The following is a 24692-nucleotide window of genomic DNA, read 5'->3' as shown; positions in this document are numbered from 1 at the left end:
CTCTGTCTCACTCACACATCCAGTCTCATAGGTTTGGCTCTACTCTCCTGAATTTTCGTCTTCTCTGCAAGCCTTTATCTCTGTTTGAAGGATTCTTCTCAGTCATCCAGTGACCTTCTCAGCTGTCTCTTTCATTTTATCTCGTTAAATATTTTTTCCTGTCTGCATTTCCTCACTATCATCTGACATTTTCAAGGTTCTGCTGGTTATTATGAGTAAATTAAGTTGTTTTCCTCTGTTTCTTCCCCCTCTCACACTATGTGTTCAGTATTCCTCAGCTCTGTCAGAGAGAGAGAGAGAGGGAGAAAGGCCATGTTTCCACATGCTTTGGTTGAAAATTGAATTAGATGATAGACTAGATTAGAAAAGAGCTCCGGCAGTCATGAAAAAATGTGGAGGTATGTAAAAAAAAAAAAGTTCATTGTGATTAGCCGGGTTTCCATTACAGATTTGCGCAAAACTTTTTGCGATTATTTTCTAAATGTTTATAAAAAACTATTGCGAAATGACACTGTTTCCATTAACCGATGCTATGCGGCCAAAAAAAATTTTTTCTCTCTCGCGACAAGTCATTTAAAAAATCATGGCAGCGGATGTTAGTTGGTTTGAGTATGTCTGCGCATGACATACCACGCCATCTTTAAAGAATGATTTTGTGACTTTTACGTACGCCAGGTGACCTGTAAATGCGAAAAAACCTGTTTCCATTGTTGTTTTGGGAAATAGTCCTTTTTGGAATTGCCTGAAAAACAATCAGGTTTTTCCAACCAAATGTGAGCGTAAAAACGTTTTTGCGAAATTGACGTGTTTCCATTGGCCGTATTTTCAATTTTCAATTTCAATTTGCGCAATTTGAAGGGTAATGGAAACGCAGCTATTTTCAAACCTGGTAAAGTAGTGGAAACTAACAAAATAGAAATTAGGCCAGTAAGATTTACTTTTTTAATTCAATTTTATTGAGCAAGGATGCATTAAATTGAGCGAAGATGACAGTAAAGGCATTTATAGTGTCTTTTTCAAATAATTTTTATTTTTTTTTACTTTCGATTTTCAACATTGATAATAAGAAAATGTATTTTAAAATGTAATAAATTAGAAAACTGCTATTCAAGTTAAAATAATATTTCACAGTATTACTGTTTTTTATGTATTTTGATAAGTTAAATGCAGCCTTGCTGAGCAATAAAGACGTTCAAAAACATAAAACAAAAACCTTTACTCTATTCCTCAAAAATAAGTTTGTTTTGTCAAAATGTGCAGTTCTCAAAAGACTGTTTTGGAAAATGTCTCTGCCCCCGAGGCACAGAAACATCTTTTACGATGTGTTGTAGGGAAGAAAAATTATAGTAGGCATTTAGATGAGCAATGTGTTTTTCATTCAAGACTACAAATAGAAGTTTACTTCAGGTTTTCCACTATGTCATCCAGTGTCCAGTATCAAAGTCAAAGCAGTGTAAATATCACCTGAGGCTTGATTTAAAAGCATAAAAGAGCTGGCTAGGACCTGCTTTATCCTGCAAGACAACACTTGGATGTATTTATGAATGACACATCATTGGGCTTACACCTTCACACACCTGCCCAATCTGCTCTTCGATCTATATCTAAACCGCCTCTTCAGGTTTTCTTAACAATGGAACGTATTGTACACCACCTTGATATTATCATGTTGCTTCCTGTTTGTGGGTTCTTGAAAACCCTTTGGTAAACAATATGATGTACAGTTTTAGATATGTTTAAATGTATGTTTAAAATAGTGTACTCTTACATAAGAATCCAGTCATATCAGTGATCTCAAAAAAAAAAAAAAAAAAAAAAATTTATTTTGGATAAGGGTGGTCTACCCTCATGGTGGCCACCACATTGAGATCATGTGACCTGCCGTGTACAAGTCAAAGTCACTTCAGTTCACTCAATCGCCATCTTGGTAATGCGATTTCAATGCAGATAGGAGACATACTAGCACAGCTCCTGTCTATTTGTTTGGGGAAAGACTGACATCAACAAAAATCTTTTGTGTGTTAAGATTTTATTTCAGTAATATATATTTTTTAAAGCAATCTGAGGACATTGGTTTCATAAAGTTGCTTCTTTAGCTTAAATCACAGTACAAATTTGTATTTTTAGGCCAAGATCACTATAGCATTGGACGGTGAAAGAAAAACGAATTTCTAAATTAAAGGTGACATCACACTTTTGCCCTCACAAAGGGTCACAAACAAAATGCCTGTGCTATGATTAATGTAAAAATAGATTGAATAGATTTCATGTTCAGACAAGGTTCATAGAGATTTAAAGCTTCCATATGACATCTGCTCTGACATTGTGTCCTCTATCAGACCTCAGTTCAGCTGCACTCATGAAGCCCAGTCATGGCCGAAAGATCAAATGTTTCACACCATATCGATGTCACATCCCCATCGTATATCCCAGCGGTGTCTGTTCTCCCACGAGCGCTGACCTCTGGCACAGGAGAATGCTTTAATCAACACTCACCCCCACTGCCTCCTGCTACACTTAACAAGCGATGAAACCGTCTAGAAATAGCTCCTTACTCGGGATGCATGTGATCGCTCTCTCTCTCTCTCTCTCTCTCTCTCTGCTTAGGGGGATTTAAGTGTCGGTGGAGTGTTAAGCTACATTTATGCATTGCCCAAAGGATGGACTTCAAAATTAATGATGTTGAAGTGCCTGTGTGCATGTGGAGTCTGCAGTCTCCACACGCACAATTGATAAGGCTAAAGTCGTTATCACTAAAGGCACTATCATAATTTTTTCCGACATGTACCATGGTTATACCATGATATTCTTTTAAGTACTTTGGAGAACCATCTAAATATCTTGGTGCACTTTATCATGCATCATTAGGTCATGTTGATCATTTTCAGCGTTTTGAGCATATAATTCAATTAATATATATATATATAGGTCACTTTTCAATTTAATGCATCCTTCATTAAGTATTTTTTTAAATCATTATATATATATACCTATATATAGGTCACTTTTCAATTTAATGCATCCTTCATTAAGTATTTTTTTAAATCATATATATATATATATATATATATATATATATATATATATATATATATATATATATATATATATATATGTGTAATAATATTTCACAATATTACTGTTTTACTGTAATTTTGATTAAATAAATGTAGCTTTTTGAACGGTAGTATATAAATGATGTTTACTAATTTCTAATATATATATCATCATCATCATATATCATCATCACCTTTATACACACACACACACACACACACACACACACGCATGCATGCATACACACATACATACACACATACACACACACATACATACACATAAAATACATGAAACATTTGTGATGTTTCTTACATTTTTATAGGCTTTATATTATGTGAAAATCCTGGTGTTTGTCAAACAATTAGGCAATTCCTTCACATTTTCTTCTATGTGGTGGGAGAAAAACATTTCAGAAAAGTTTTTTATTTCGGCAATGAATTCAGACATGTGTAAGTGCATAAATTGGATCACATTCGCTTTTTAATTTTCTCACTTGGATCTTTGTTTTTCTGATGCTTACATTTCTTTTTTTGGGGGGGGATTCAATCTCCAGAAACAAACTCTCATTCTCTTGATCTCCTTTTCCTCCCTCTTTCACTCTTTTTCTCATTCCCTGTTCACTGTTAATCCATTCTGTATCTCCCAATCCTTTTGGAGCCAGACCGTTTGGGCAGGCTCTGCGCCTGAGCTAATAAAGACAGCTTTACTGTGAGAGAGAGAGAGGGAGGGATGCAGAAATGGAGCAAGAAGAGGGGCTTAAGTCACCATAAAGGGGTCTTAAACGCTGCTCTGCCGGACTGCATGCTTTCCTGAGTCCATGCAGGGTGAAATAGGGAAACCTTTTTACCCATAATCCCCCTTGAGCCTCCCTCTTAACTCACGGAGACTGCTGCGCTAATGAAGCCCTGCTCTGATAGATGCAGTGAGAGTGTGAGTGTGTATGTGTGTGACAGACAGAACTGATACCGCAGTGGTACGTGCATCTTATCTCCGCCGCGTGGCGAGACGTCACCTATCAGCCAGCACTCTGTTAGCCGTGTTCTTGTCACTCTCAAACATGAAGTGCCACTAAATGAGGAGGAGGTAATCTTAGTACATAATGACGGCTCTTCACTTAGTGTGGCTATTAAGAGGCTAAAAGCATTCACTGCATATAAACTGTATTCATATAAAGATATTAATGACTGTGTATTGACATGGATTAAACCTTAGAATTACTGTTTAAATTCCTGATCCTACATTTAATTGTTATCTTTCTGACAGCATGCATTATAGATGCCCCATTTTACTATTAGCACAAAATGCTATTTTGGGTGTATCTTTCTTCAATTTAATAGATCAATATATATATATAACCCATTTAATATACCTGCATGCTTGGGCCGATTAGCAGAAGTGTTCAACCCCCATTAAATGTAATGACAGCCTTCTCAAAGAAAAAGAAACATTTTCTTTGTACATTTTTTTTTTGTAAGTGGGTGTATGTTGCAAACAGCATCATATGTTTATAATTTATTTATTTCCTTTTTTGTGATTTCATTCTGATTTAAACTAGATGATGTAAAATAATTGTTTTGTATATTATGTTGTATATTTTGGCTGGTAATACACTTCATGAAGTTTTTTAATTAGAATTTAAATGCATATTCTGAATGTAACTTATCAACAAAATCAAATTAACATTTATTTGAATTGTCCATTTTTAAATGGTTGAGATCAGTGGCAGTTGGCTTTAATTTTAGGATATTTTATAATGTGATTTGAAATTGTATACTTAGAGATTGAAATATGCAATTAGAAGTGAACAGCATATGTGGTTTCAATTCGTGGTTATTTTGGGTCAGATGCTGTTTTTCCCAGCATGCAAAACTGAACACTACCCAAGGGCTTGTTTTTCCCATTTATTCCTATTTTCTTTCTGAATGTTTTTGCAGGGACCCTAATTTGCATGTTGAACCGAAATCAAAGACAGAGGAGGAATAAGTCTCGAGCTTTTATTCAATATATATTTTCTCTCCTCCTTTCTCGCTCTCGCGCTCTTTATTTCTCCCCCCTTCCGTCTTTTTTCTGATGTAAAATTCAAAGCAGCTTGCAAATTTATTTTTTATCTAGCACATTTGCTTTGCTACCACATGTAAAGTGTGTTGAAGGAGAATTCTAATGACTAAGGCCTGATGGGAATTAAATATCTGAAGTTCAAAGCGCTTTGCACATCACAGCAGCTGTCAATCAAACAGCAGCTTCGCTCCAGCTCTGTGAGACGACGATAATAGGGGGAGAGAAATGAACTTGACAGTGAGAAAGAAACTAGTTTAGTAATGGATGATGGACAAGAACATATGTAGTTCATGTGGCAAGGACGAATAGGGTGCATGTAGATGAGAGCAGTGCATCGTGGGTATTGTGTGAAGAATAGAAAGATGTATGCAGTATCTGCCATCTGAACACAGTCGGTTGGGAGATGATGAGAACATGATGGCTAGTGTGTGTGTGTGGCAGTGTGTATATAGAGGCAAAAGGGAGATGAAAGAGTGTGTGGCAGTGCTAGATCTCTGGAGACGCTGCTTAGATTAGTGCAGGCAGAGACCTGAAACGGCAGCATAATGGGACGGCTACGAAATGTCATTCTTTTGCGGCACATTCTGAGTAGATAAGAGTGTCGTGGTTGTTGATTACAAATTAAGTTGTGTTCCTAAACACTTACTGCACTTGAACAATGCAGTCAACATCCACTAACCATGTAACTGTGCATAGTTAGCATTGATGGGACATTAAATCTCAGCCAACTAGGCAAACAGAAGGAGATGCTTCCCATATCTTTTGTTGTTCATGTCACAAGCCATTCGCCCAATTAAACTCTGTTTTCTTTTTCTCTTGTGTAAATTCATCTGGCCAAATTAGACAGATGCCAAAATGGACTGGTAGAAAGACATATACTTATTCTCAAACTATGCACCAACCACAATGTGTCTTGTGCATTGCATTTATGGCTTAATATATGAACTAATTAATACATTTCAGTGTTTGTCAAGTCTTCTGTCTTCTGTCTGTCATACAATTTGTATAGTCTTACCTACTTAAAACACTATACACAGATTTTTCCTCTAACCTTTACCCTGAAGATTTGAGTTTTCTTCTTTAAATAGAATATTAAAGGAGAACTCCGGTCAATTTTAACATTGAGCTAATTTTTTTGTACATTTGGACAAAAACGACAAAAATCGGTGTTGCCTACAACATGTTATCCTCTTTTTAAAATTTGCACCCTGTTGACTTCAATGGGGCAAGTTTTAAACCTGCTTTTAGCCTCTTAACATCCTTGATGTGTCATTACAAGTGCACAGGTCATGTGAGTGATTCCTTCAGAGTGAACGCGGGTGAATCTGACTGCAGTAGATGTGAAAGATATTAATAAAAATGATGTTTATTCAGCCAGCGCACATACCTGTATTTACATCCTGTTTTCGGTCGAAGTCCACAGTAGTCGATTGTCGAGATCACGCGCATAGGTTTAGTATGATCACGCGCGTGAACTCGACAATCGACTACTGTGGACTTCGACCGAAAACAGGATGTAAATTTTATATTTTATTAGAAATATAAATCTTTTATAACATTTTTTACTGTCCATATTGATCAATTTTAATGCATTCTTGCTGAATAAAAGTATTAATATCTTAAAAAAAAAAAAAACGTACTGACCCCAAATGTGTTAGCTGTAGTTTTTTTGTGATTTCTATTCATGTGATATTTATACTTTTTATTTATAAATGTGTCTCTTCATGCTTGTCTAAAAGTGTTGAATGTAGTGAATAAAATCTAAGGATTCTCCCATTTACTCTCTTCCTCACTCTTCTCTCCCCACCGAATGCATCACTCCATTTTTCTCTTTCATCTTCAGCAGAAGAGCTGTGCAGCTTGTAGAAATAGATATTGATGCAGTCTTCCTCAGGGGGTTTTACCACAAAAGTGCAAAAGCTGTTATTATAGCATGAGGAGCACTTCAGCTTCTTTTTTTCTTCATGACTGAGGCGTTGAGCAAACAAGAAGTTTCCTTCAGTGTCGCTTTCTAATTATCACTGGTTAAAATGGTCTGTATTGATGTTTTGTCTTCTCTCTAATTTCAGATTTGACGGTAATTTTAACACCAATGTTTCGAAGACCATCAGCTGTGATCGCCTCTCTCCTACTGTCAATAGCCGAGCTTTCAACCCAGGACGAGACCTCAACTCTGGTGTGTAACACACTCTCACACACACACACACACACACACACACACACATACACATACACATAGTGTCTAAGCTTCAAAAACCCAAAGCCAATTTTCACTTATCCAGCTGCTGCCATGGCAACCATTTGCAAAGAACAATATTGCTTTTCTGACGTCAAATCTTCAAAGATTTTTTGGCCTTTTGAGTGCGACGAAAATGAACAATGCTGTCGAATACGTGACCTTGCTCAGTTGTGTGTGGAAATACTTTATTTTCTCTCCTCTCATCTCTGTTTTTATTCCCCCCTTTTTTTACTGACCACATCTTTGTACCTCTGTGCTCTTTTCCCCTTTATATCTGCTCTCTCGCCAATCAGGAAGTGCATGTTTTTATCACTTTATACACTGAGCCAGTGTCAACACTTCCTCTTCATAACAGATAAATCAGTGTTTTTGCAATGGGAAAGCCCCCCAAGCCTCCTATATTTGATTTTAAATACATATTTTACTAATTAAAATGCTATTTATTACAACAGAAAGTTTAAAACAACACACTGAACTGTCATGAAGATAGTCAATAAGTGAGTCAGTTGATTGAGTAACCACTATCATGGATTCAGCAAGTAGTGTGATTCCAACCAATAACTTGATTCCTTTTGATCAATTCTTTAAAAGAACGAGATCATAAGAGTCATTTGTTTATTAATTGAATTAGATTGGTCCCCATATAATATATTTAGCTACAATTATCTAAAAGGGGGAATTAGGACAGGTTCCTTTAGGGCAAACACACTGGACTACTCGTTGCCAAGAATATTATTAGCCACTGAGTTAATTCAGTAACCACTATGATTGATTTAGCAAGAATTCCAACCGTGAATCAGATATTTCACTGGTCCCACTATTATACATTTTTCTATATAAATATCTAAAATGGCGCATATGGACTCCACTGAATTAGTGAATCATTGTTTTTCAACCACCCTGATTCGTTAAATATGAGAGAAAGGGCATTGTAGAGTACAATAACAGCACAGCACAGCTCATGCTCAGGTTTAGCACTAAACACGGTTGCAATTTTTTTTTCTTCTTTCAGCCACCTTGGTTCAGACTTACCTCTTTTTGGCCTCATACACTCGCTCTTATACTCCAGAACAGATTATCTCAATTCATCTTCATACTGATGCTTGTTTTTGTAAGGCAGTCATCAGGAGTTCATGTTACTACTCTCCCTCCATTTGTCATTGAATACTGACCCCGCTAACCATGCAGGCAGTCATCAGTCACATCTGATCCCTGTTAGTCTAAACATTGATGAAAAGAGGAGGGGGGGAGAGGGGAAAAGTGAAGAAACAATTAAGAGGGAGGAAAAACCTGGAGAATAGAGCGATAAAGCAGAGACGGAGAGAGAGAAAGATATGGTGTTGTGTTAGAGTGTGATGTGAAGTCTTTGATTTAGTTTTTAGGGTTGGTTCTTGTTTCCCAACATTCCCCATGGCAATGTCCTTTGTTTCACCTTTTACTCCTCTTCACATCTCCATCTTTTTATTTTCCAGAGTTCTTTAAGAGTTATCTTGAATGTCACAAGGCTGTGTCATTACTGGTATATATTATTTAAGCACTGGTGCTAGAAAAGTACATTCTATTGGGGTCATATATATGTGTGTATATTATATATAATATATATAAATATAAATTCATTCGCTTTTTCAGTTAGCCTTCATTTGCCAAGCTATTCAGCTTAGCCTACTAGCTTAGCATAGCGCTAACTGGTTAAGGAAAGCAATTTTGCTTTGCTAGAATGAGATATCGTTATTGATAATGCTACTTTTTTGATCAGGCGTTGAGGCTAAGATTTTATGGGGGATAAGATCTTGCAGCATACTATGATTTGGGATTTCTTATCGTGCATACCATTTATGCTCACGGACTGCTAGAGACACCACAAGGTTCATCAGTGTTGCTGAGGAGATGCTCTAATGCCCATTTCTTTGCTCTTTTAGTAAAAATATGCAAATGCAAAGATTTTTGGAGTTAAAAATAAACCAGGAAAGTGACAGCACTGTAGAGGGAGAAGACATATAACAGTCGGTGGAGATTTAACAGGGAATGAAGGGATAGAGGAAATGAAAGGGTGTCACGTCATGACTCTGCTTCTCTGCTACTCTAAACACTGGATGGGGGATTAAGCACTCTGGGGCGGCACATGTGTATGATTTTTAAAGCTGTCAACATGCTGCAAAGTTCCTGTTTATACATTGGGTGCAGATTGATGGATAATTTGTGCTTGGCATCCATTTTTCTTACTCTGCAGGTTTCTACAGCAATCTGATTAATTATGTTTATTTTGATCTGAATTGGGAATGGCTGTTCCGTGTCTCTGTGGGACCTAATGCTATAGCATTTACTCTAATAAACATTATATTATATTATATTATATTATATATGTGCCAAGTATTCTTTGACATGTTGAATCACTCAAACCACTTACAGATGTTTACTGCATGTTTAAGTGGAATAGATGAATCACAGGTCATTTTTTTACCTGAGTAACCTCTCTTTACACACATTCATCCTCTTTATACGACTCAAAATCCTTTTTTTTTTTTTTTTTTTTACTTTTGGTGTAAAAGATCCAAGTAATCTTGCTTAAGTACATTCTGGAATGGATCATACATATAAACAAATATATCTTGAATGCTTCCACTGCTTGTATTCTTTCTTTTCCTGTCTTTTCTTGTTCTTTCCCCCACTTTCCTTCACATCCCGGCTCCTGTTAAGTAAATAAACGCTTGAATTGATGGCTGCAGAGTGGTGATCGCTGTGCTTCCCGAGTGTTTGGAAAGGATCAGCTTGTCTGGGCTCCGGCCGTCACACAGCTGGGGCCTGTTCAACTGACACGAACTCTACAGCTGCCTCCTTAAAGTGCACACAGCATTCATAAAGATCCATGTTGCATGGCATATTAAATTAGTTATGGATGATTGTCTTCAGCAGTTTGTGATATGTAGCTACTACTATGTGGCAGAATGCTTGAAATACATCTACTTTACACAATGATACATGACTTGACATGTAGTAATTGAGATTGACATTTAATGCACAACATACAGTCAACAGTCAAACATCCAAAATATAAGCCCAGTATTTTTTTGTTGTTTTTATTTCATTTCATTTCATTGTAGAACAGGCCACAGACTGATAAAACAGATATTAAACTTTTCAAACTGTTCTTGCTTTCTCATTGACCTTAGTGCTGGCAGACAACCTCAAGTCCAATCCAGGGATCAAGTGGCAGTATTTCAGCTCAGAGGAGGGCATTTTCACTGTGTTTCCTGCTCACAAGTTCCACTGCAAGGGCATATACGAGCACAGGAGCAGGTACAAAAGGCTCTCTCTCTCTCTCTCTCTCTCTCTCTCTCTCTCTCTCTCTCTCTCTCTCTCTCTCTCTCTCTCTCTCTCTCTCACTCACTCACTCACTCACTCACTCACTCACTCACTCACTCACTCACTCACTCACTCACTCACTCACTCACTCACTCACTCACTCACTCACTCACTCACTCACTCACTCACTCACTCACTCACTCACTCACTCACTCACTCACTCACTCACTCACTCACTCACTCACTCTCTCACTCACTCTCTCACACACACACACACACACACACACACACACACACACACACTGTCCTTTAATTTTCCACTTCAAACATATACCCTACAGCAATGTATTGAAACCCTTGATGCACTATGGTTATCACTGTATTTAGGGCATACTAGGGCAAAATTCAAACATACATTCATACTTCATCCAAGTATTTGTCAGCACAGTCTATTTAAAAAAAAGCTATTCAGGCTGATTAAATGATCAAATATTTTTGTATAAATCTGCATTTTGTGTTAATAGGATATCATTTAATATGATATGTACAAGTTTTTATTGTCAAATTTTAGTCCACTTGAGAAACTTCAGCCAAGACCTTAAAGGGATTGTTCACCCAAAAGTGATAATTCTGTCTTGATTTATTCACCCTCATTTCGTTCCAAACCCGTAAGACTTTCGTTCATCTTCAGAACACGAATTTAGATCTTTAAATGAAATCTGAGAGCTTTCTGTCTCTCCATTGGCAGCTATGCAACTAACTCTTTGACGCTTCAAAATTTCACAAAGAGATCGTAAAACTAATCCATATGACTTGAGCGGTTTAGTCCAAATTTTCTGAGACTCGATTGCTTCACATAATGAACACATGAACAGAAGCTCAACTGAACCTGCTTAACACACGAGAATGAACCTCATTAGTTCTTGCAGAAGCTCAAACGTGCTGCGTAACACACGAGAATGAACCTCATTGGTTCTTGCAGAAGCTCAAACGTGCTGCGTAACACACGAGAATGAACCTCATTGGTTCTTGCTGAAGCTCAAACGTGCTGCTTAACACACGAGAATGAACCTCATTGGTTCTTGCAGAAGCTCAAACGTGCTGCGTAACACACGAGAACGAACCTCATTGGTTCTTGCTGAAGCTCAAACGTGCTGCTTAACACACGAGAACGAACCTCATTGGTTCTTGCAGAAGCTCAAACGTGCTGCTTAACACACGAGAATGAACCTCATTGGTTCTTGCAGAAGCTCAAACGTGCTGCGTAACACGAGAATGAACCTCATTGGTTCTTGCTGAAGCTCTAACGTTCTGTGTAACACAAGAAGGAACCTCATTGGTTCTCGCACATCAAGCAAACATGTTGAGCTTCATATGGATTCGTTTTAAGGTCTCTTTATGAACTTTATGAAACGGCAAAGTGTCAGTTGTGTAGCTGTCTATGGAGGGACAGAAAGCTCTCAGATTCCATCAAAAAGATCTTCATTTGTGTTCAGAATATGATTAAAAGTCTTACGGGTTTGGAACGACACCAGGGGGAGTAATTAATGACAGAATTTTCTTTTTTGATTGAACTAACCCTTTTAGTCCTTATTTGCAAAAATAAAAAAAAATAAAAAATAAAAGGAGTAATTTTCTCCTTGAGAAATCGAGACAAAAGTTTTTGTTCTTTATTTTAATTTTAATATAAATATATATAAAAAAAAGGATTTGTTTCTCTCCCCAACTCACGCTGTCATGGGCACCTCTGAATTTGCCGTCTTGTGTGGCAGGGGGTAAATTACATTCTAGGGAGGCCTTTTACATCTGTTTAACTTGGTTACAATAGCTCCCAAGCCCTTGACTGGAATGCAGGGTCGCCCCTAATAAACCCCACTGGAATCTGCCACCCAGTATTGTGGGCACTGTGTGCCTGTGCTGAAAGATGGGCTCATTTCTGCTGCCGTTCCCACAGCTTCTCTCCTCCTGCTGGAGATACACAAGAAAATCTGCTACTCACAGGTTTTCAACCACTTATAGGATGTATACGAGATTTAGGCAATATAGCTTTCATTGTAAATGCTGTACTTGAATTCTGACAGTTAGTGTTGGAGTTGAAAAGGGTTTCCAAAAACAACACAATAGAGTGCAGGATCTCTTGCACAAACACTGTAGTGAAGAGAGCGGGAATAACGCCAGGACTTCACTTGGCTTCCTGCCGTCAGAGTCCAGGAAAAGTCGTTCTGCAGCGTTCTTGGTGACTGTAAATCTTTGTCTCTGTGTGTTGGCAGGCCTGTGTATGTTTCAGCCGTAAGGCCACAGTCGAAACATATTGTAGTGATCATAGACCATGGTGCCTCTGTCACTGAGACCCAACTCCAGATCGCCCGTGACGCGGCGCTAATCATCCTCAACTCCATCGATGAACATGATAAAGTAAGGAAGTGACATCATTGTCATCATCATTCACTTTCCACTGATTACATTTTGTTCTTTTAGCACTCAACCTCTATTTTTTTTCCTCAGATCTCAGTGTTGACGATAGCAGATACTGTTCGCTCCTGCTCTCTGGATCAGTGCTACAAGAGCTTCCTTTCACCTGCTACCAGCGAGACTAAGAGGAAGATGAGCACCTTCATCAACAACATTAAAGCTTCTGAAAGCCCTACCCAGCATGCACTGGGCTTCCAGAAAGCCTTTCAGTTGTTGAGAAACACAAGCAATGTCTCCAGACAGCTGACTAGTAAGAGACCAAGCTTTTGTACAGGATCTTTGTTATGCATTTTTAGTGTTATGTTTAAAAAAATACCTTGCTTGCACATTAATTGAATAAATAGGAGGAAAAGGGGCCAAATGGAAAAATATTTAGTAGTCTTTTAATGGTCTTAACCATTTTAATCACAAATCACTGGTCAGGAAATTTGCAATGATTGCACAAATACTGTAGATAAAGTAACTTAATGTCTTTGCATTTTGGGCAGGAGCATTGTCTTGTTGAAAAATAACATCTGATCATTCCTCTTTAGACAACAACTTTTCATTTGTGCGAAGCAAGCCATTCTGAAATATTCTCCTGTACTCCAAATAATAAACTGACTTTTCACAGTGAAGTAGCTCACTAATTCCAGCAGCTAAAAAGATTCCCCTCACTATGACAGCTCTTCCTCCATTCTTCTCTTTGGTAGAGATAATTTATTATTATATTTTTTACCAGATTTTCGAAGACGCCAATAACTCCAATATTCTGCCAAAAACTTAATTCTGTCTTTGATGTTTTTCTGAGACGGCAATTGCTTTTTAAGTAGTGCATTTTCTTAAATTGCGCTAATTTTCTGACCAAAAATTTGTGGTTAAGACAATTAAAAGCTTTTTCCCAGGAGTGTATTACCTTCATTTATAAATATAATGAAGGGACATTTAACAAAAAAGATTAACTTATAACACATATGTATCCAGTTTGTGATTGATTTATATATTTTAATATTTACTGGCCAAGTCACATTTATCTCAAATAAATATGTAAGATTTTATTTCAGTCAGATATATATATATATATATATAAGTTTTTTTTTTTTATATATAAATATGTATTGTATTTTATAAATATGTGTGTATTTGTGTCTACTTAAACTAAGATGATGTGCCTTAGAATTGATTCTGAGAATTATAATATATAATATATTTACTGGATTAAAATATGTTAGACCCAGGTCTTCTTTATTTAATTGTGAGTGGTCTGAAATTCTCCCTTGATGGCAGTTATTATATTCAATATGATTGATTATTGATCATCTTCCCCCTCACAGACACCGACATGGTGATAATCTACCTGTCATCAGGCATCACTTCCCGAGACTCATCTGAGCACGAAAAGAGAGCGACCTTGAGTGTGGTAAAAGATGAGAACCGCCACCTCAACAACTCTGTCATGATCCTCACCTACGCTCTCATGAACGGTGAGATATCGCCAAGGAGCGCGGCTTTTCCATTGGCTCTTTGTCTCGTAGCCAGTGTGGGGCTCATAGCGAACACCTGTGAGCATGTTTGTGCATTTTCAAAACATGCTCAGCTGTTTTTACCCCTTCATCTTTCTTCTGCTCTTTGTGTGTGTATTTGTGTCTACCGTAAGAAACCTCTCTCCATTATATTGCTCTCCTCAGCTGTTCCTCTCCCCGCATGTATTAGCCTTCCATTAGCATACATTACTTTGGCATCATGAAAATTAAAATCGAGATCATCGAAAAGAAGAAAGAGAAATGTGACAATACATCAAAGGGCCACTCAGTGACATGAAAGAGTGAGAAAGGCTTTTTTCATGCATTAGATGACTCAGACAATCAGATTGATTGGCTTGGCAGTGCAGAAGAGGGTTATGCTACTTTGACTGGCTATTTGGAGGCTCTGAAGGACACACACACTGGAAATTACTCATATTTCCTTGTTTATTTGAAGTCTGGTTCATTTATGACAAGTTGTATTATGTTCACATATTAAAACCTGTCACAGTGTCAGATTAATAGACTGAAGTGTTGAAATTCACGTCCAGTCCAATAACAGTTCAACAGAATTGAATGTTGCTCCAAAAGTAAAAGACTGACGAGTAAAAACTTCCATTTCTTCTGTTAGAGGTCCAAACCCACTATTCTGTGATTTTTAGCTCTGTGGTTAAGTAATCCATGTGGGATATGAATGGCCTTTTATTACTGCAGTCTAAATGGGCTGGAGAAACAAATCCTGTGCAATATCTGTGATATATGTACAAATTTGAGGTTGATATTAGCTTTGTTCCAAAACCCAGTGAGTGCACAAGAGACACTTATTAAGTACAAATGTCCATTTTAATTTGAACTATTGTATCACCGTCCTCAGAAGGAGTAACGGGACTCAAGGAGCTGGCCTTCTTACGAGACCTGGCCGAACAGAACTCCTTGAAGTACGGCTTTCCAGATCGTTCCGCCCTGCCCGTCGTGAAGGGCAGTATGATGGTTCTGAATCAGCTCAGTAACCTGGAGACCACAGTGGGCCGCTTCTACATCAACCTCCCCAATCGAATGATCGACGTGGCCTCCTTCAGCTTGCCTTATGCGGACCAGATGGGAGACGGTAAGTTAAGATCTTGAACTTGGCATAAAGCTCATGTCTGGCACACTAACATTCCTTCTGACAGACCATATGCACTCAGAAGACCTCAGCAGAAATGGCTCTGCAACAGAAAGTTTCCATGGTAATATATACTGTAAGCTTAAACTAGAAGTAAAGCCAAAAATCACAAATGTAGAATATGCTCTTATGGGACTGATAGACAGGAATGCAATCTGATGAAATTATAGCTTGATTGGAAATGATGCATAATATAGGTTTGCTCACAAGTGATATTTGCCTTGATTTTATAAAAGGTCTCGCATATAATTTTCTACATTTTGATAAAACTTTATTAGGCTGTAATGGAAATGCACCACATAAGGAACAGTCATAATTAGATTTTACTTGTGAAAAGTAATGTTTTTATCAAAAATAGTTTGGATTAATAAATAGTAAAATAAATGATGTTGTCTTGGAAAGTGTTAATATGACCTTTATATAAAAAAGAAAGTAAAAAGAGAAAGAAGCTGACATTTGTTTTAAAAATCAGCCCCTGTGACAATGTGCCCAAAGTTAAAGAATAAACACCCATATCTGCTTAAAACTTTGTTAATTGTTATTTTTGAGTATTGTTGATCTTTTGGCAATGGCTTGTACATCACAGTTAATACTATTTCCTCATGAATTACGTTTGCATAGTTTGACTTGTTAGCATGGGGATAGACTGAAAGGAACTTCCTCTGTTTTTTCCATTTGTAGGTTTCATAATGACCGTCAGCCGGCCATGCTACTTTGGAAACTTGTTGTTGGGTGTAGTTGGAGTGGACGTGAATCTGGCATACATCCTGGAGGACGTCACCTACTACCAGGACTCCCTGGCCTCATATACATTCCTCATAGACAATAAAGGTAGGGAGATGCATGTGGTGGTGATTGTTTTAAGTGGAGATCCATGTGGTTCCATGAGCCAATTGCTGCTAATCTGTTTGCTTCACTTCAGCTTGACTTTCTCACTTCATCCTGAATTGGGAGGTCTGATCTTCAGTGACTCAAAAGCACTGGACTGAAGGCCATTGACCTTTAACAGTCCATTAGGGGAATCAGCTGTCCCATATTGGGCGGTTCTGAGCCAACATGGCTGACATCACGCCAGTTTTTTGGAGTAGGAACAGCAAAAATCTGTGGATTTTAACTTTTCAATGAGAACATACTTGATTATGATGAAAAATGTTTTTCTTTCTACCTGTCAATCCTTTCTACCAAAAATGAAATTAAGTATTGTTGGCTTTCATTTACTCTTCATCCAGCTCTAAACAACATATTTTAGTTTTTCCATGACTTCACCCAGGAGGGTGAAGTGTTTCTGAATTTACAAAGCTGTTAACCTCCATTTAATACATATTAAAACAATTAGATAAGCCCACCAGAAATGGCTTCTTTGCGCTAAAAGGGTGTGTTGTGTTACATATGTAATAAAACCAGGGTTATTATCTGTTCCTGAGAGTATACAGTCTGTCGTAATGACTGGGATAATGAAGTGGCACCTGCTGTCTCCAGCTGTTCAGTAAAGAGACGGGTTAGCACTGCCTCTCAGTGCTTTTTAAAATGTAAGCTTCATGCAATTTCAAGGGTTTATGTAACCTAGTAGTTGAAAATCTTGACTGGTATCTAAAAAGGTTGCAGATTCAAGCCTCACGATGTTAGCACATTGTTCTTAACACCTACCACAATTAAAAAACATAGTATAGTCATAACAGGCAGCATAGTCATAGCTTGCAAGTAAAAGTTATTCATTACATATGCAACAGCAAAAAAAGTTTATTTAGTTTATTTCTAATTTAATGTAATTATTCAATTGTATAAATTCTAAGGGTCATAAAATGTTTTTTTTTTTTTGGTGCACACCAATATTAGTTTTTTTTTAACTAAATAAAATAAAATGTATGTTACTCACTTTTGAATATCTTCCAGGCTACACCCTCATGCACCCGTCACTCACCCGTCCATACCTGATGACTGAAGCTCCTCTCCATACGGACATCATCCACTATGAGAACATCCCAGGGTTTGCTGCTGTGCGTCAAAATATCCTCAGGTGAGTGTTCGTGGGATTTCCAGTTGTTGCTACGGTTTGCCGTGTTACTCGCATGATTGCTAAGCTCATGTTGTGTGCTTCCTATTAGTCTTCCCCTGGGGAGCCAGGTCATTGCTGTGCCTGTCAACTCTTCTCTGTCTTGGCACATGAACCGCCTACGTGATCCCAGTCGAGATGCCTACAATGTCAGCTACGCCTGGAAATTGGTACGCTATTCCTTTATAGGGGCACAGATGTTGGCTTAGATCAGCCTGAGGGAGAACTAGACTGTGTAGAATGATTATACTACTCTTTGTCAGTGTTATTTTGTCATTTTATTTATTCTTATATGCATTTTGTTTTTTATTAGAGAAGTCTTTGATTAGAAAGGAATCTTAGGTCACACTTTAGATTAGGGTCCAATTTTCAGTATTAACTAATTTTGCCTCAATAAACTCATAATTACTGCTTATTAATAGTTAGTAAGTTTAGGAATTGGGTTGGATTAAGGGATGTACAATATGCTCATTAAGATGTGCTTTATAAGTACTAATAAACAGTCAATATCCTAGTGATATGCATGCTAATACGCAACTAGTGAATAGTGAGAACTGGACCCTAAACTAAATTGTTACCGAAATGTTTTGTACACATCTCTCATTTCTCTTATCTTAATCTCTAATTTGCAGGTTCAGGACACTTCGTTTATTTTGTGCATAGTTTATGTTCAGCCGGAGATCCCGGTGAAGCAACTGAAAAATCTGAACACGGCACCCAGCAGCAAACTCCTGTACCACCGCCTGGATCTGCTGGGGCAACCCAGCTCCTGCCTCCACTTTAAACAGCTCGCTACAGTTGGTAAGCTCAGACTAAACATATAAGCTTTGCATATTGTGTAAAAAAAAAATCTTGGTAACCCGAAGGTTGTAGGCTCGAGCAAGGCACCTAACCCCCAATCGCTCCCCGGGCACCACAGAAAAAATGGCTGCCCACTGCTCCGGGTGTGTGTTCACTACTCACTACTCCTAATGTTTGTGCACTAACTTGGATGGCTTAAATGCAGAGGACAAATTCTGAGTGTGGGTTATCATCCTTGGCCTTCACATTTCACTTTCACCTTTTCAATTTACAAAAAAAAAAAAAAAAGTGCATGGTATTCTCATAGTTGTTTGGACATGTACTATGCAGAGCTTGCATTTCTCAGTATCTTATTTAAAGATCATTTATTTCTAAATCAAATCCAGATTGGACATTTACCAAAACTCTTTTGCATGCTTGCTCAACAAATGAATTTGCTGTGGCCTTGTTACACGTTAAATGTAGTTACTGTAGTAATAAATATAAGTTATGCATAATTTAATACAACTAATCCTAAACCAAACCCTATTCCTAACCATTAGCCTATAGTAAGTACATTTAGTTAATTAATTTTACTCAGTACTTAAATATATAGTAAATACACTGAAACAAGGACACCTTAAAATGAAGTGCAACCATGATATTTTCTTTTACCAACATAAGCCAAAAAACAAAACAAAAACAGCTGGTCAGCAGCAAAAAGTTTTTTATTGTTGAATTATTGTAATTACATATTCGTTTTCTTTCTTTAAAAGGAACTGAATGTGGTATGTAAAATAGACAACCATGCTCAAAAGATTGGGGTTGGTAAGACTTATTGAATGTTGTTGTTGTTGTTGTTTTTTTTTATTTATCAAAATGCATTTTTTTTTCCTGTTGCAATGTAAAAGCCTTCCATCTCTTGCTGAATAAAAGTGTTAATTTCTTTCCCAAAAAAATCTTACTGACCCCAAACTTTTGAACTGTAGTGTACTTTTTTCCTTTACTTTAGTGACTATTGTTACTAAGAGATGATTAATAATGGTTTGGTTAGGGGCTAATATAATTAAACCGTAGAACTGATTCATCTTTCTTTTTTTCTCCTTTTTTTCAGAGAGTCCCACGGTGATGTTGTCCGCTGGTAGTTTCTCCTCTCCATATGAGCACTTGAGTCAGCCGGAGACCAAGCGCATGGTGGAGCACTACACTGCTTACTTGAGTGACAACACCCGGCTCATAGCCAACCCGGGCCTTAAGGTACACACAAACACACACTTACTGCCCATCTCAGCAATACATGTTTCGTAGCCAACCAGGGAATGACTCAATCATGGTTAGTTTCTCAGTCCTAATTGGCAGTTGTTAGTTGGCAGTGTTCCTCTCCTCTATAATTCTGCTTTTTCATTAGGGAAATGCAGTGCACCACTCAATATGATTCTCAGATAAGTAGAATTCTTTAACACCCCCCCTCCTTTGGTCTTCCAGTCTTCTGTGAGGAATGAGGTGATGGCCACCAGTCACGTGACAGATGAATGGATGAGTCTTATGGAGATGAGCAGCCTCAACTGCTACATTGTGAGGCGTTACATAGCAACGCCCAATGGGGTGCTGCGGATTTACCCCGGTTCGCTCATGGACAAAGCCTTCGATCCCACCAGGAGGCGATGGTAAGATTTGAGCCTCAGGATGGAGGTCTTCAAACTCCTAGTGGGACACTGGTGAACAGTTCTCACAGTCTGTTGAGCAAACTGTCAGATTCCCAAGGAGTTATTTTGAGTTCATATGCAGCCATACACGCACCTCAAATGAGGGTGTATTTTTTTTTTATACAAAGATTGTATGATCCTAAACTTTAATAAATTTGTAATTCCTGTTTAAAATGTGGTTTAACCATTGACCTTTTTGTCTTTTAGGTACCTACATGCTGTAGCCAATCCTGGTCTCATCACTTTTACTGGACCCTACCTGGATGTTGGTGGGGCGGGCTATGTGGTCACCATTAGCCACACCATCCATGCCTCAAGGTCAGTTGTTTAAGGGTTAAACATGTGTTGGAGAGACAGTGTCTTCGAGTCAAAAAGCTTGAGAACCACATGATTTTATGTATTAAACTAGCATTCATTTATTGACATCCTTAAATCATTCTCAAGATGTTTGCTTTTCCCTACAATGAAATGGCTGATGCTTTACACTGTCAAGCTCTTAAAATTGCTAAAATAAATCACCATACTATCATAAAAGTAGTCCATATGTCTTGTGCGCTATGTAACAAGTCTTCTGAAGTCATACAATAACTTTATGTGAAAAGTCTTTTTTTTATTCCAAATCAAATCTCATTTCCCTGAGCTGGAGAACAGCATGTCCCTTTAATGTAAAAATTGAGCAAATTAATTGCGCAACAAATTTTGTCACTTTTTCTTAAAAAGTTAAATAGCATTTTTTTTTTTTGTCTAGTTGAATGCATAGCATATAGTACGTAATAGTACCTGTTGCTGTTGAAAAACAACTGCCTTATCACTGTTGGCTTTGTGCTTGGTTGAGTGTGTGTGTGTATAGTCGTGTGTGTTTAGAGATATGATGAAGCTGTTTGAAAACTGGCAGTGTTCCAGAATGTCTGGTGTAGATAAAGTATGTTTTCCCTCCATGTTTTCCAATCAGTTCTCTCTTAAGAGGAGGAAATGTGGCTATGGAGTGTGTGATCTGATATAAAGCTCCATTGCGGTGACCCATGATATTGTAGATCTCCTCATCCTTCATATTGTTCAACACACTTATCTGCCTCCTTTCCCAGTTCCCAAATGGCCTCTGGTTACACGGTAGCGGTTATGGGCATTGACTTCACTCTGCGCTACTTCTACAAAGTTCTGCTTGATCTTCTGCCCATCTGCAACCAAGACAAGGGCAACAAAATCCGGTAAGGCCTTCCCACTGACCCCGTCTCATTTCTGTTGGGTTCTTCTCAAACTCTCTAGTGCCTGCCAAGACCCCAGTGTGCCGGCAGTGGTGTCCAGCCGTAGTGCCTGAAGCTATCGATGCCCCACGGAGGCTCTTTAAAGCTCTTTCAAATGAAACTAATCAGATTTGCTTCTGTTGGAAAAGAGGCATTCACTTAGTCTTCTCTGCATGATTCTAAGCTCGCTCTTTTATGATAGAAGGGGATGGAATGAGAAAGATCTGAGGTAGGGATCAAGAAACAGTGAGGGAGGGGTGAACATAGAGAGAGGGGAGAGATAAGAAGGGAAAAGTTTAAAGACTGGAACAATGATACTTATTTTGTATTTATCTAATAGTATTGAGTGGTGCTTGCCCATGCAAAAGTCGCAGCAACAATACTAGGATGTTTTGGTGGTAGTCAAGGTTATTGCTAGGTGGTTGCTTATGATATCCTAGTTGCAGAATAAATGAGTGCCAAGTTAAAAGGGATGCACTACTAAATATTTGAGCATCGCACCATTACACTTTTTTAGGGTTAAAAACATAACTAAACAAATATATTTATAAAACCATCTGATGATTAATGGCCGGGGAAAAATAGCAGACTAATCAGTGAGCTCATGTTTTGTGCAACAGACCCTGATACTGTATACATTATGATGTTAACGGTTACACTCCTTTACATTTTAGGAGAGAGAGTGTTGCATGAATATAGACGGCGTCTTTGCAGCTTTTTAGCACTTTCTCATGTGTGTTAATTAAAATATAAAATAAAAAAATAAATGTAAAATTTCCAGTATATTTTATTTATTGCCCCTGTCTAATCTTAGATGCAGTTCCTGAATATTTCATATTTGCATATTTAAATATATTATTTAGATCAGTGGTTCTGAACCAGGGGAACAAAGTTTAAGATTACTTAAATGTTTTAAAACAAGACAAACCTAAAACAACTAAAAATCAAGATACTTCTTAATTTAATTCACCTACATTTCTGGAATTCTACAATTTATGATTTTTTTTATTATCTTTAACTGTAAATAGAGATTCCTTATTTCTGTCAATTAAAAAAAGAGGGTGGAAGGGGCATCGAATATATCTCTGTTATTGCTTATATGTAACTATAATTGATTTCATGATTATGTATTGTATTCAAATGGAAATCTGATTTATGTAGTCACTAAGTCATCTATTCACTAGTAATCACTAAGCCCCTAGTGTGCACTATATGTCCAAGTTGCCAATGGCTGGTTCGACCATATATATGCCTTTAAATGCAAGTCTAAGTCTATGCACGTTTTTAATTTGCCATGTCCAATCTCTTATAAAAAATAATGACACACCTCCTCAATAAGCTGTACAATTTGCTCTAGCATTCATGTCTGCGGGACACAACGTTCTAACCTTAAGAATTAGCAATAGTTATGCTTGCCTTTGCAAGCACGGCAGATAAACCCTACTGATGCAATATATAAATGCCATGGAAGAAACGGAGTAAGATTTTCAGGACTGACTGAAAGACACAAAGGGAGATAAGCTGATTAGGGCTGCATTCCAGACACATCCTGTTATGTTAGGTGCCAGTGCCCCCTTCTTTTCTCTCTCTTTTACCCTTCCCTCTCATTCCTCTCTTCCCTCCCTTTTTCTTTTTTCTTAACTCTATTTCTACCAGTTCGTCTCTCTCTTTGTCCCTCTTCACGCTCTCTCTGTCTCTTTATCTGTCTGTGCCGTGGAGGCCTCAGTGTTCTTTGAGTTTTCAGTGCTATGGTCATTAAACCGGATTAGTGAAGTGGAATGCCTCAGTGTGCCACACAATAATGTTCTGAACTGCAGATGGTACTCCATGAACATACAGGAAGCCATCTACTGTTTCCTTCCACCTCTCCCCTCTAAATGTCATCTTGGATCTGTGTACTGGCTCTGGTTGCTTGATACTGTTTGTCTTGGTCTTTATATATATATGTGTAGGTGTTTTATCATGGAGGACAGAGGATATCTGGTGGCCCATCCGACCCTGATCGATCCGAAGGGCCACGCTCCTGCAGAACAGCAACATATTACTCATAAGGTAAGGAACTGTGGATCTCAGGCCTAACTTTATCACTCTTAAACAAGAATATGTTCTTTAGTTTTTAAAAAAACAAACTGTTTTTCATATTTAGCCATATTTAGCCATATTATATTCAATGCCTGGTAATGAAACTAAAAAAGAAAACAAGCTTCCTGAGTTCATCAGCTTATTTTCTCCTGCTTTGTTTGGCTTTAGGAGCCTCTAGTGGCCAATGACATTCTTAACCACCCCAACTTTGTGAAGAAGAACCTGTGTAACAGTTTCAGCGATCGTACTGTGCAGCGTTTCTACAAGTTCAACACCAGCATTGTGGTGAGTGGAGTCACATTAATAATGTCATACAAAGCTACTGAAAATTCAGTTTTAAGGGACAATCCCGTCATTTTTACAATAAGGTTAGTCAGTTTCTTATATTAATGATGTTTGGCCGCCACCTAGTGGAGGTTATTTTAATAGCAGCTGTAGCAGGTATGATATATAGTATATTCTTTTTTTTTTCTTTTTTTTTTTTAATGAACAAAGTTGTGGCTTTTTATTTAGAAACTGTATGTATAGAGTGAAAGACTTATGAAATCAAATAATTCTTTGATGCCTTTCTGTGTGTTTGTGATTTTTAAGGGTGATCTGACAAACCTAGTGCATGGCAGTCATTGCTCAAAGTACCGACTCACCCGTATCCCAGGAACCAATGCGTTTGCTGGCATTGTGAATGAGACCTGTGATTCACTGGCCTTCTGTGCTTGCAGTACTGTGGATCGGCTCTGTCTTAACTGCCACAGGTAATGTGTAACTTCTGCAGCAGAACTTTTATTAATTTATGTAAATGTTAAAGGTATAGCGGAGGATTTTCCCGAATTTTAGAAAAGAACCGCCCTCTCAACTTTTTGAAAAAATGCACATGCGCAGCACTCTACCTGCTCCCGAGAGGGAACGCCTATTAAACGTGTGCACGAGCACGTACGACGGCCTTACATAAACATATCACCAGAATGATTGACACTTAGGAGGACCAATAGTCTTGATGATCCACCCGGAAAAAGAAAATCCTCCGCTAT

General features: G+C 37.9%; 1 protein-coding gene across 1 annotated transcript in view; it reads left to right on the top strand.

Annotated features, from left to right (window-relative positions):
- cachd1 (cache domain containing 1) overlaps window positions 1-24692 on the top strand; it is a 71744-nt gene that overhangs the window by 33835 nt on the left and 13217 nt on the right. Inside the window, exons 4-20 of the mRNA XM_084426755.1 lie at window positions 7188-7294; window positions 10528-10654; window positions 12931-13075; window positions 13166-13382; window positions 14446-14595; window positions 15509-15742; window positions 16481-16630; window positions 17693-17816; window positions 17905-18022; window positions 18485-18653; window positions 19747-19889; window positions 20118-20299; window positions 20546-20656; window positions 21424-21546; window positions 23535-23634; window positions 23833-23949; window positions 24256-24416. Coding sequence (XP_084282881.1) covers window positions 7188-7294; window positions 10528-10654; window positions 12931-13075; window positions 13166-13382; window positions 14446-14595; window positions 15509-15742; window positions 16481-16630; window positions 17693-17816; window positions 17905-18022; window positions 18485-18653; window positions 19747-19889; window positions 20118-20299; window positions 20546-20656; window positions 21424-21546; window positions 23535-23634; window positions 23833-23949; window positions 24256-24416 — 2478 coding nt within the window. The remainder of the gene's footprint in view (window positions 1-7187; window positions 7295-10527; window positions 10655-12930; window positions 13076-13165; window positions 13383-14445; window positions 14596-15508; window positions 15743-16480; window positions 16631-17692; window positions 17817-17904; window positions 18023-18484; window positions 18654-19746; window positions 19890-20117; window positions 20300-20545; window positions 20657-21423; window positions 21547-23534; window positions 23635-23832; window positions 23950-24255; window positions 24417-24692) is intronic.

This window comes from Rutilus rutilus, assembly GCF_951802725.1.
Source record: "Rutilus rutilus genome assembly, chromosome: 12".
In the NCBI taxonomy this organism is placed as follows: domain Eukaryota; kingdom Metazoa; phylum Chordata; class Actinopteri; order Cypriniformes; family Leuciscidae; genus Rutilus; species Rutilus rutilus.
This window is presented reverse-complemented; position numbering and strand designations above follow the sequence as displayed.